The sequence below is a fragment of the Podarcis gaigeae genome (assembly GCF_964106915.1).
Source record: "Podarcis gaigeae genome assembly, chromosome: 17".
Lineage (NCBI taxonomy): Eukaryota > Metazoa > Chordata > Lepidosauria > Squamata > Lacertidae > Podarcis > Podarcis gaigeae.
In genome coordinates this window covers 16073894-16086981 of record NC_139694.1, presented here as the reverse complement: position 1 = coordinate 16086981, position 13088 = coordinate 16073894, and the positions used below count along the sequence as shown (strand labels likewise).

General features: G+C 40.8%; 1 protein-coding gene across 13 annotated transcripts in view; it reads right to left on the bottom strand.

Moving 5' to 3' along the window:
* Positions 1-13088, bottom strand: part of SHOC1 (shortage in chiasmata 1) — a 37371-nt gene that overhangs the window by 17652 nt on the left and 6631 nt on the right. For 7 of the 13 annotated variants that reach the window (XM_083718247.1, XM_083718255.1, XM_083718256.1 and 4 more), the window contains 12 exons: positions 12048-12220; positions 11248-11428; positions 10826-10937; positions 9433-9529; positions 9156-9260; positions 7830-8219; positions 7542-7646; positions 6562-6957; positions 5798-6265; positions 3020-3151; positions 1285-1461; positions 430-537 (listed from right to left, as the gene is read on the bottom strand). In XM_083718247.1, the coding sequence (XP_083574373.1) occupies positions 430-537; positions 1285-1461; positions 3020-3151; positions 5798-6265; positions 6562-6957; positions 7542-7646; positions 7830-8219; positions 9156-9260; positions 9433-9529; positions 10826-10937; positions 11248-11428; positions 12048-12220 (2444 nt within the window). The remainder of the gene's footprint in view (positions 1-429; positions 538-1284; positions 1462-3019; positions 3152-5797; positions 6266-6561; positions 6958-7541; positions 7647-7829; positions 8220-9155; positions 9261-9432; positions 9530-10825; positions 10938-11247; positions 11429-12047; positions 12221-13088) is intronic. The other 6 variants (XM_083718249.1, XM_083718248.1, XM_083718257.1 and 3 more) reach the window with 5 other exon arrangements.

Genomic DNA, 13088 nt, shown 5'->3' with positions numbered 1-13088 from the left:
TCCAGGGCACTTCCCAGCTGGTTGTGCCTCCTTGCCGCCAGCTGGATTAGACCACAGAGCCATGCAAAAGACAAATTCCAGATAGCTAGATTTCTACTCCCAATAACAGGAAACTAGACTTCCACCACCTATATAATTTTTCCATGATACCATAAACGAACAAATAAAAAAGAATTTACATTCAAGACATTTTCACAGCAATTCCACCCCCCCACACAAATATTTACATGTTTTAAAAAGTGAGGAATTGGAACAATAATGAAGAACTGAATTCTCATACAGATCTGTCAACAAAATGATATAAAATATGAATGGATTTTAACAACGTCGCTAGTGCCTCAACGATCTACAGTAGTGTTCAGGTATTTTCATGCTGTGTTTTATTAAAATTACAAAGGATTATTATTATTATTTATATAAAAAACTAACCCAATGCGGTGTTCAAGTTACATGTTAGTAACAGGTCTCGAACTGTTACCAGTAAATGAAGAGCAACAGCGTGTTTGAATACTGCAATCTCTCTCCCCTCTTTGATACCTATTAAAAAGGCACAGAAATATACAGTTTACATAGGAGTGTTCCCATAAATATTAGAATTATTTGGTAAATGAGGCAATAGCATTTCTTACCTTTTTGTAATGACAGAGCTCTATATGGGGGGCATTTAAGGCCCTTAGATTGCTTCCACACTAGAGCTCTTTAGTGCTACTGAGTCATTACAATACATTTCTGCAGTTGGAAGAAGAATTAAAATGGTGGTTCCACATGGCATTTCATATACACTCCTTTCATTAGTCAGTTCCTACTCAGTGGGTAAGAGCTTTCATTACTTGCTTCCTCCTTGCATTTAGAGTAATTGTATCTTTTTTGGTATTATTGCAATTGCAGTATTTCTATAATACTTTTAAAAACAACAACAATGAAGAGCTATATGACTGCAATTGTCTTAAAAATGACTCCAGATCTGGTGGAAAAGACTATACAGAAAACACTAGATTGATGCAGTTTAGCAGCAACATCGTTTGGATTCTCTCTAAAAGCCAAATGAACAAATGATGTCCATTCTGAAGAAAGAGGCTATTACAGCATCCTTGAAAATTTCAATTCAGTTCCTAATACCATGAATTAAAAGGATTGTGTGTAGAAGATTCTCAGAAAGAAACCCCAAATAATAGTTGCCAGGACAATTATCCCTGTCTGCTAAGTTATAAACTATTACATTTATCCCTGAGTAATACAAAGAACCCTGCTAATGTCATAAACAATGCATGAATCTGTCCTTACCAGTCACACCTTGTTTAAAAGCATCACTGATCACTTTCTCCTGCTGTTTCAAAAAATATCTGGTGGTGTCAAAATTAAGGGTGCGAAATTTCCATTTAGGCACGCCAAAACTCATGAGCTCTTTCAAAACTGGAGTCACTGCAGCTTCAAGGATATGATATGCTTGAAATTGACTCTCTGGAGAAAACAAATTCCGCACAAAAAAACTTCAGGTTGGCAGCACATGGTTAAATAATGTGCAGTCTGATGAGAATACAAAATGTTTTAACAGCCCACAATACAGAATTTAAATCACAGACTTTTAAAATTTTCTAATGTTGTATTTAGTGAATACGGTGTTTTCCAAATAAGCCTTTTGTTGTAGATAAACACTAGGTGGCATCATTGTTACCTTCTTAGAGAACAAATGTAGAACATTCTACAGTAGAAATATTTTGCTTCAGTTTTATCTTTATCTTTTTTCTTCGTGCCAGGACTGCCAAAGTTCACTTTGCATCTTCAGATGCAGACACTTTAGACATATGCAGATATTACAGGCTCTGTGACAAAACCAGCCCAACCATTAGGCAAAGGAAAGCTGCCTCCTCAGGCAGGAGATTGTGGGAATAGGAGAGCACCAGTAGTGTTGGAGGACAGAGCTATTGGTGCCACACAGCCAACCGCAAGTCTTCTTAAGTGAGCCTGTTGCCTGCAGGTGTACTGTGCTGCTGCCAGAGTTGAAGTAAGATACAACTTCTAGTCTGATGGGCTTCTGTAGGTGGCATGAGGGGCACACCATCTTGTCCTTTGCCTCAAGCAGCAAAATGTCATAGGTTGGACATGCTAAATGTAAGCGAAGGGCTTATCCACACCACTATGGGCTTTCTATGTCCAAATGACCATCTTTTTTTAACTCATAAAAATAGCAATTCTACCTTCTACAAGCTTTTTCTCTCTTAAGTCTTTCACAACATCATGACATCTTTTGACTGTCTAATAAAATACAGTATGCACATAGGAGCACCAGCTTCCTAGCATTAATCAGTACAAGCAATTACGATGCTTCATAAATTTGAATTACCGTATTTTTCGCCCTATAGGACGTACTTTTCCCCCTCCAAAAATGAAGGCGAAATGTGTGTGCGTCCTATGGGGCAAATGAAGGCTTTCGCTGAAGCCTGGAGAGCGAGAGGGGTCGGTGCGCACCGACCCCTCTCGCTCTCCAGGCTTCGCGCAGCTCTCCCACCGCTGTGCGGAGAGCTGCCTGTTCTGGGGGCTGGGGTAGGGGAAAGCTCGGGCGCTCCCCCGCCCCAGCCCCGCACCTGGGGAAAAAATAATTCCCCCCCCCCTTATTTCCCCCCCAAAAAACTAGGTGCGTCTTATGGGCCGGTGCGCCCTATGGGACGAAAAATATGGTATATACTAGTGTGCCAATGGTCTTCAGTCTTTCTATGTTCTGAGAACCATTTCTATGGTGATTTTCTTTTGCTTCAAAGGCAGAATTGATGTCCGGGGAGATTTCCAAAAGGTGACACTTCCTAAAAAAAGCTCAACAACTTCCTGATATATAGGAACCCTACTGAGCGGAATACACCCAAGTATGTATCTAAAGATTGGTAGTGATGAGCAAGCTACCTTTCATGGAAGCTTAACTTGCCATTGTTGATCTTCTAATTCTTTGGAACACTGAAAACCACAGCATAAATACCACCCACAAAAGAATCTTAACTACCAGGTGTCTTAAAATATTCAGTACCTGATGCTTTAATCTGAATGGAAACTATTTCTTCATTTTCCTTTGTTTGCTTTTCCATAGGATCTGCTTCGTTAAGGGTAAGAGGACTGATATTGTTTTCCAGTGTTGGGCTCTTCTCCTTAGCATCCAGAACTTAAGAATTACAACAACAGGGGGAGAAAACCCACAAGTGTTATAGGACAAGCTAGAGGACAATTCAATCCCTTACCTTGAATACTTTACTATTTCACATTCAGGAATTGAGCAAAAAGGCAACTCCCCCCACACCTCCTGTTAAAATCATACTGTAATCTCTGAACAGCCTACTCTTGGAGAACACTTCCAGGTGCAGTTGTCAGGTGAACCGATTCAAAATACCTTAAATCTGGAAAGCCACATGGGGGCTATGGTGAATCCCAGACTGATCTATGCTAATCCAACTGGCAGACTACAAGAACAGACTAGATCTCGCTCAGCAAGTTCCACACGCACTATATATAATAGGACACCTATCATGTAAGGAAGGTTTTAACATCTTAAAGGTAAAGGTAAAGGTACCCCTGACCGTGAGGTCCAGTCGTGGACGACTCTGGGGTTGCGCTCTATAGGCTGAGGGAGCTGCTGTTTGTCTGCAGACAGCTTCCGGGTCACGTGGTCAGCATGACTAAGCCGCTTCTGGCGAACCAGAGCAGCACACGGAAACGCCGTTTACCTTCCCGCCGGAGCGGTACCTATTTATCTACTTGCACTTGACATGCTTTCGAACTGCTAGGTGGGCAGGAGCTGGGACTAAACAACAGGAGCTCACCCGGTCGCAGGGATTCAAACCGCCGACCTTCTGATCGGCAAGCCCTAGGCTCTGTGGTTTGGACCACAGCACCACCCGCGTCCCTGTCTTTAACATCTTAAGAAGCCCTAAAACACTGATACAATGGCAACAATCAATATGCAGATGTTGCTTGCTAGATGGTAATGCAGTAACCAAGTACAGATGTTCCACTCTGGTATGCATAGAACAGAGGTCATCAGTTCCTGTGACTCTGCATTTAATGATGTTTTAAAAAGCAGGAAAGTGCAATATGGTAATTGATTCTAAATGTTAACAGATCTTAATTAAAATGGCATATGTGCACACATACGTAGCTAATCCCACTTTCAAACTAGGTCACAAAGAGGTAGTTAGTATTTTGTGAGCAATCTCCCTTTACACTTTTATATACACTCATTTATCTTTTCATCTAGGCAGGACAACACCTCATAACAGGGATTAGTCTATGCCAGTGTTATTTGTTAGGGTGTTTCAAAGAAGGCTCCACAGGGCAGAAAAGAGTAGGATGGATATAGCATTGCACCAGAGCCTTTTGGTGCAAAGGAAAAACAGGATTAGTGCAACTCTATGCTATCATAATGCCTTGCCTACTCTCCTTGTGGCTTGTAATGACACAGTAAGAGATCTTATGATCCAGCTCAAGTTCCCACACTCACTACTCTGTGGAATCAACTGTTAAAAATTCCTGTAAAGCATGCGCTGTCACAACCGGTGCATCATACCCAATGCACTTATAAGCCAGTCCACTCCAGTCATATGATAAGGTTATTAGCTAGGCTAATCACTGAAGCTGTGATTAATGGGAATTAAGTGTGGTGAGGAGGAGATCAATGGAGAAATTTCAGGCTTGCATCAGAATAATCTGAATGGGAATGCACACCCTACCTGCTGCTGAGGGCAGGATTAACTCTGCCATTAGACTAAGTGAGGCAGGCTGCTTCAGGCAGCAGATTCTTGCAAAGCATTAAAGGGAAGCAAATTGTAAGTTATTAAAGGTGAAAGGCCTTATTCATTAATTATTATTATTCATTAATTGCTTTTCCACAAGATCCAGTCAGAAGAGCATGACTGTGCCCAACAACGACAGATATAGGGCAGAGAGTGCATTGCACCCCTTTCAAAAAAGTATTATTTTAAGTTACAGATAGGTAGCCGTGTTGGTCTGCCATAGTCAAAACAAAAAAAATTTCTTCCAGTAGCACCTTAAAGACCAACTAAGTCAGTTCTTGGTATGAGCTTTCGTGTGCATGTGTGAGTGTATCTGAAGAAGTGTGCATGCACACGAAAGCTCATACCAAGAACTGACTTAGTTGGTCTTTAAGGTGCTACTGGAAGAATTTTTTTTTGTATTATTTTAAGACACTTTCATACTGGAAGTGACGTGTGACCCACATTTAGGTGATCAGATGTGATAATCACATGCGCAGCTTTTATTTTGGTTGCATGCCACTGAAAGTTGTGGTTGGTTGTGGTTTTCCAACACAGGCACACAGAGCAAGAAGACGTACAGAATAATACGTGCCCCCACGCCCTAAAAGACTCCCAGAAATTGTAGTTTTGCTGGGGTACTGAGAATTCTGTTAGAGACCCCTAGTTCCCCTGCCCCCAAATAGAACTAGAGCTTGAAGGGTTTCCTCTGGTGAGGGATTGGCTGTTTAGGCCTGTAGTGTAGATATGCCCTATGTGGTATCTGCCTCCAATTACTGTATGTCTCTTTCTGAATATGCTGGCTCACACTGGCTAAACCCAGATGTAGCTTTATTAGATAAAGGATGCTTAACTTTGCTAAGTTTGAATAAATGAAAATATTTTTAAAACTTGGAGGGGAAAAATGTAATTATTCTGGATTAGAAAGCTCAATTTTTACAGTGGCTTTTCAACCCAGGGCAACATTTTTTGGGAAAAGAGGTGATTAAACCACCTTGGTTCCCCCTCCAGCCCAAAACCTTCGGATCACTGCCTTAAGCTACCTTCTGCTTGAATATCCACATTGTTTGGTTCCTCGTTTTGCATGATCATATGTTGAGACCTCAGTATGATAAAGTTGCTCAAAAGGTCAAAATCATCTCTACATTTCCTAGGCAGATCAAATCCATCAGGCATGTTATTTCCCAATGCATTCGTTGCGTCAGTAGATGCCTCCTTGTAACTGACAAGTTGGACTTGATCATTTTCTTCTTCTGGGTTTCCAAAATGCCCTGGTTTTCTTGTCTCAGTCTGTGGTTTCATTTTTCTGATGTTCTCAGTAGGTGCACTGTTGTCACATACAGTAGATGTTGTGTGCTGTAGATCGACACCTGATGCAGGCTCCAAGAGCATTGGACGAAGTCTCTCTTTCTTTTGTGGAGACAAACAAGAACCCTTTGTTCCACTACAATTAGGGACACTAGAAGACTCCATTCTGTTGTTAGAAAAGGAACTTGTCTCTTCAAGGCATTCTAAAAAGAAGAATATATATATATATATATATATATATATATATATATATATATATAAAGGTTTTCTCCCTGTTTCCCATATTTTGTATCTGTAACTCTATTCAGATGTTCATTCAACTGTGCTTCAACAACCAATGAAGGCACACAATAGCCCTGTACCCAACATCACCATGGATGCCAGCCCTGTTGCCTGCTACTATCAACTACAAAATGTAAGACTGTCTATTAAGCCAATTGTTTTTGTCATTTCATTCTGTAGGGGGAAAACAACACCTGACAAAATGCCCAATACTTACTGTCCATCCGAGAGGTAGATATTTTTGAGACCACTTCGACATTGGTATGAAGAACCTCGTCTCCGGGACTTAAATCTGTGTTCAATTCTTCTAAAACACATGGTCTAGCGCAAGTTTCTGTTAAATTAATGCAGTCATCTTTTTCCAGGTGGCTGAACTCCAATATGTCTTCATGTACAGACAATGGACGCTCACTGCTTCCCTGGTGGGTGTCGGTTGTGGACCTTTGCTCTCTGCCTCCTTCCTGGCCAGCCAGACCCACATGGTCACCAGCCAAGGGGGAATTTTCCTCGGCCGTCTCACCCATGGGGGTGTTACCGGTACCTCCTTGCAAGTAGCTGGCTTGAAATTCTATAGCTGAAAGCTGTTGACATTTAGGTACGGAAGTCTGATGCTCTGTGAAAAATGGGAAAACATGCATTTCACATTAATTCCTAAAAGGGGAGAAAGGTATTAAAGGAAAGAATGCACATTTTAATATAAAGGCAAAGGTATATAAAAACCATCTTTGCTATGAGTCCTGGAAGACGTGCTCTCTCCCTTGCAAAATCTGAAAAGAAGCTAAGATCACTCTGCAGCAGGAACAAAAAATATCTGAGAACAATCACTATTTCTAGTTACATTTATATGAAGCCTTAGAGTTCCACATGAAGAGCTCCAGAGATTTTAAATTACATTTCTCTGTCAGCCCCGCTTCAGATATTTAGAATGCAAAAATACATGGTCTTCTAAAACACATGGTCTAGCACAAGTTTCTGTTAAATTAATGCAGTCATCTTTTTCCAGGTGGCTGAACACCAGACATTAAAAACTTCCTGGTACACAGGGCTGCCTTCAGGTGTCTTCTAAAAGTCAGATAGTTGTTTATTTCCTTGACATTTGATGGGTGGATGTTCAACAGGGTGGGCACCACTACCGAGAAGGCCCTCTGCTTGGTTCCCTGTATCCTCACTAAGATTTGCCTGCCTAGAAAGTCCTACCTGGGCTGCTGAGTTCCAATACACTTCTGCTCTGACTGGCACAAAGTTCTTGTGGGCGACAATTTTCCAAATTCTCTGTCTCAGGAGTAATTTTCACTTCAAGGTCTGAAAAAGAGATTATCATGAAATTGAAAGAACCGTCTTTCTCTGTAGAATACAGAGAATGAGAATTGATTATTTTGTTTTTACTATCAACTACAAAACGTAAGACTGTCTATTAAGCCAATTGTTTTTGTCATTTCATGCTGCGGGGGGAAAACAACACCTGACAAAATGCCCAATACTTACTGTCCGTCCGAGAGGTAGACATTTTTGAGACCACTTCTACATTGGTATGAAGAACCTCATTTCCAGCGCTTAAATCTGTGTTCAATTCTTCTAAAACACATGGTCTAGCGCAAGTTTCTGTTAAATTAGTGCAGTCATCTTTTTCCAGGTGGCTGAACACCAGTATGTCTTCATGTGCAGACAATGGACGCTCACCGCTTCCCCGGTGGGCGTCGGTTGTGGACCTTTGCTCTCTGCCTCTTTCCTGGCCAACCAGACCCACATGGTCACCAGCCAAGGGGGAATTTTCCTCGGCCGTCTCACCCATGGGCGTGTTACCTCCTTGCAAGTAGCTGGCTTGAAATTCTATAGCTGAAAGCTGTTGACATTTAGGTACGGAAGTCTGATGCTCTGTGAAAAATGGGAAAACATGCAATTCTCATTAATTCCTACAAGAAGAGAAAGGTATTAAGGGAAAGAATGCACATTTTAAAATAAAGGCAAAGGTATATAAAAACCATCTTTGCTGTGAGTCCTGGAACACCTGCTCTCTCCCTTGCAAAATCTGAAGAGAAGCTAAGATCACTCTGCAGCAGGAACAAAAAATATCTGAGAACAATCACTATTTATAGTTACATTTATATGAAGCCTTAGAGTTCCACGTGTAGAGTTCCAGGGATTTCTAAATTACATTTCTCTGCCAGCCTCCCTTCAGATATTCAGAATGCAAAAATAAAAGAAGATAATAATAATAACAATATATTTATTATTTATACCCTACCCATCTGGCTGGGTTTCTCCAGCCACTCTGGGTGGCTTACAGCATTTATATAAAATTGTAAAACATCAGACATTAAAAACTTCCTGGTATAGGGTTGCCTTCAGATGTCTTCTAAAAGTCAGATAGTTGTTTATTTCCTTGACATTTGATGGGTGGATGTTCAACGGGGTGGGCACCACTACAGAGAAGGCCCTCTGCCTGATTCCCTGTAGCCTCACTTCTCACAGTGAGGAAACTGCCAGAAGGTCCTTGGAATTGGACCTCAGTGTCTGGGCTGAACGAAGGGGGTGCAGGTGGTCCTTCAGATGTACTATAGATATAGGTATACTATAGTTCAGGGATGTCCAACTTTGCAAACAAGTTTGTGAACAACTTTTACTTTCCTCCCTAAAAAGAAGCTCAATAACTTTGACCTGATCTCCCCCTCCCAAGGGTAGATCACTGCCAGTTTTTAATTCTGTGAGTAGATCACAGTCTCTTGATAGTTGGACGTCCCTGGTATAGATCTATAGCTATTCACCCAAATATCTCAGCTGTCTCAGATTTGCCTGTCTAGAAAGTCCTACCTGGCCTGCTTTGTCCCAGTACACTTCTGCACTGACTGGCACAAAGTTCTTGTGGGGGACAAGATTCCAAATTCTCTGTCTCAGGAGTAATTTTCACTTCAAGGTCTGAAAAAGACATTATAATGAAATTGAAAGAATTGTCTTTCTCTGTAGAATACAAAGAATGAGAATTATTTATTTTGTTTTCACCAGTTAAAATGACTAGCAATAAAATAATGAAACTAGGCAATATCAAACCCAAGAACTAGTGCTAGAACACCATTTTCTGTATCCTTACCTTCTCTGGTTATTTTAAGATTCTCATTTTCATTTCCTATAATTTCCTGAATTTCTGAAGAGATTAGCCCCAAGCATGTGAGATTCTCACTATTTGTCTAGATAGATTAAAAAAACCTGAAACAGTTATTTCATACATAATATTTCTCAAAGCAGCTTGAAGAGTTTTATATTTGAACTAGCAAAGTATTTTTAAAAGAATCTTGGATAAGTATAAAATTATTAAATAGTGTTATGTATTACCTCAATATAAAAGCATCATTTATTAGTTTTACCACAGAAGTAAGACAAATCTAATGGCCTCAGCACATAGATCCAAGTACCTTTTATGGGTGCTAATTAACCAGAAAAAGTGGCATAGCCCAGGGGTAGAAAGCCTTTCCTGGCCTGTAGCCCAGATCACTATTTCCTCATCCACTGGCAGGCAAAATATAACTGGTGGGTAGAATCACCTACTTGTTAATCATCTGACTCACTATGACATCAGGATATGCTCTCCTTTTAAGTCCCAATTGTCAAGAGCTCAAACAGGAATGCTGGGCTGCTTAAACTGAACAGGATGAGTGGGGAATGAAATCTTGCTTGCTTTGGTTTGCGCGAGCCTTTTCCCTGTTGGGAATAGTCACATACACCTAATGCAGGATTTAACCCCTCCCATCAGCCTTGGACTGCAGGCCTAATCAGGGGTCCTAATTTGGCCTTCAAGGTCGTTTCCTCCCTAGCAACACCTACACATCCTACATCTCACACCATTTATGGCATCCCATATTGGCCAGGTAAAGACACAGCTGCAAACAATCTTAAAAGTCAACCTAGATTGTCCCTTAGCAAGTGGGACTTGTGGCAGCACCTTTTAAATTTTGCAACAAATACAAGCTCTGTTTGGATTAGGTAACTACAGAGTGTGGCCAACCCTCTCTAAAACCAGGGCCTAAAGTCAGTGCTGATCAGCTGAGACTCCATGCCCCACTGGGATTGGCTTCACTCCAGAGTTTCCAATAGGCAACTAAGGAGTATAGCTGATCCAACCCCACCTTAGGGATGAAGGAACACAGGATCCTGTCCACCAGGATGAAAAAGTTCCCTACCTCTGCTTTATATGCTGTGAAGCTCAACATTATCACCAGCTTCTGGCTGTACATCGAGCTTTAGAATATGTGAGTGTATAGGATTTTATAAGTGAGCGTATAGGATTTTATAAACTACTCTTCAATGCAACCTTTTTATCATGTAAGGTTAATCAAAGGCAGGCACAAGCCATATATATACAAGGTACAGTATCTTTGGAAGCATGGCAAATGATTGTAAAATAGTTTGCATGAGTAAATTTCAAAATCGCTGCATAACAGTTTGATGATAAACACACCATTGATTAAATAAAGTAACTTACATACCTCCTCGTTCTTTAAAGAAACTTTACCAAAATTCTCCTGGTGTACTTTCCCTTTTGCTTCAGATTTCACATTCATTTCAGATGTCACATTCATTTTGAAAGCAAAACACTCTCTTTTAAAATCAAAGCACAAGGAGTTGCCTTTTAGTTTTCTGTTTTACAACTAAATAACACATACACATTTTCCCCCTTACAAAACCAGATAAGCATGCAAAACCAGTTTGTTCTTGGCAGTTTTATAAAAGTTGGTGAATTAAGGGTGGAAAGATCAATGAGATAAAATTAAGCTTATGTAAGTCAGAGCTTAGTTTAAAAGGATCAAAATCAGTAATAATAAAAATGTGCACAAAAATTATTTGTGGACAGATATTAAGATATTAATCATGTATATCACCTATTGCACAACATCTAGTTACATAGTACCTGAAGATGTCCTCTTCCATTATCTTATCTCCTTGAAAATTTAAAAGGGGTTCCTGTACACTGAAAGGTTTCTGTACATGGAATTTGTTTATTCGGCTCAAGAGCATATGCGGAGTAGGTAGATGTTTAGCATATTGGGCTAAATAGTCCATCGAAACAAATTCATTTTCAATATAAAAACCTTTTTAGAAATGGAAATAAAAATACAATAGTAAGTAATGAGATAGCTTTGCAGATCAATTCCTATCCTGAAAAGTGTCGTAGAAATCTATATCTCTCTATGCTGCATTTGCACTAGTTCATCATTGCGAAGCCCCCATTGTAGGATTTGTAGCACCACATCACATACCTGGATTTGCATAAAGTCAGAGTGCAGCTCCCACCAGAGACTTTTGACTGTCTCACCGCAACCCTGGATTTGCATGAAATCAGGGCAGGGGAGGTGTGCAAAAGAGAAGGCAAGTTACACAACGGCAGTAGCTTTCGAGACAGGTAGCTCCACAGTTTTTTAGCCACATAGTAACTGATATATAACACATGGGTGAGCAGGTTCTCTGGCATGTGCAATTTTCACATTTCTGCAACAGATAGCACTGTATTGATAATTACCATATTTTTTCCATGTATAAGACTAGGTTTTTCCCCTAAAAAAATGTCAAAAATTAGGGGGCACCTTATACTCTGGGCCATCTCTCCCCATTTTCTTAATCTGAGTCCCCCCAAAATAGGGGGCGACTTATACATGGGGGTGTCTTATAGTCGAAAAAATGCAGTATTTGAAGTACAGAATGCTCATTTACCTTCTTCCGGCTCTTCAAGTTCCACTGGAGCATATTTAGGATTTAAATAACTGTCTTCATTCTTCATAAGCACATAAGCATCTTCTATGTCTAAAGGCGAACCAGGATTCGAACTTGGAACAATTTCAATATCTTCATTATGGACATGGAAGAGAGTGCTTGAAGTGGGTTTCCTGAAAAGTGGAAAGTTAATACTTTTCAGTTGATGGAAATATATATATATATCCATATTGGTCAGCTACTATGGCCTGCTACAGAAGGGGCTGGGATCCAAACACTTGTCATGTGCTGCTGCACTAATCACATGTCCCATGTTGCAGCACAGTAATTTCCAATAAGGTCACTTGGTCTTAACTAGTAGAAGGGGGGCTCTGATAGTCCTTCTGCCTAGGCCAGGTATGGCCAAACTTGGCCCTCCAGCTGTTTTTGGACTACAACTCCCATCATCCCTAGCTAACAGGACCAGTGGTCAGGGATGGTGGGAACTGTAGTCCCAAAACAGCTGGAGGGCCAAGTTTGGCCACCACTGGTCTAGGCATTATCTCAACAGCCAAAAAAGCCTCTATGTAGAGACATACAGGAAAAACCACTGTAACCTTGTGCATGATCACTTGTGATAAAAAGACACCAATTATGGGGTTTTTCTGGTAGGCAACAAGCTGATCAGTTGTCAAGAGGTCCTTGTTAGGTTCCTGCCTTGAGACATCCAGAAGAAGAGCTGTCATAAATATAAGCTTTCCCTTTTTCCACTCAGGATATGGGAACCTGGTGGGAGGAGGAGAGGGCAGGCTGTCTGAAATACTTTGTGGTCACTGTTTCTTTTCTGCTGGGGCTAGAGGGAGAAAGGGGTATCGTCAGGACAAACTTGGGACTTTCACATCAACAGCTTGACTTTGTTTGCGCATAGCCATATGCAGTTGGACACTGTTGCCAGTAGTACTCCAGTTTTGTGATTCAAGGACCCCATCCTCGCTTGGAGGGATAAAGACACGTGGACACCGTATATAAGGTTATATGCAGTTGGAGACTGTTGCCAGTAGT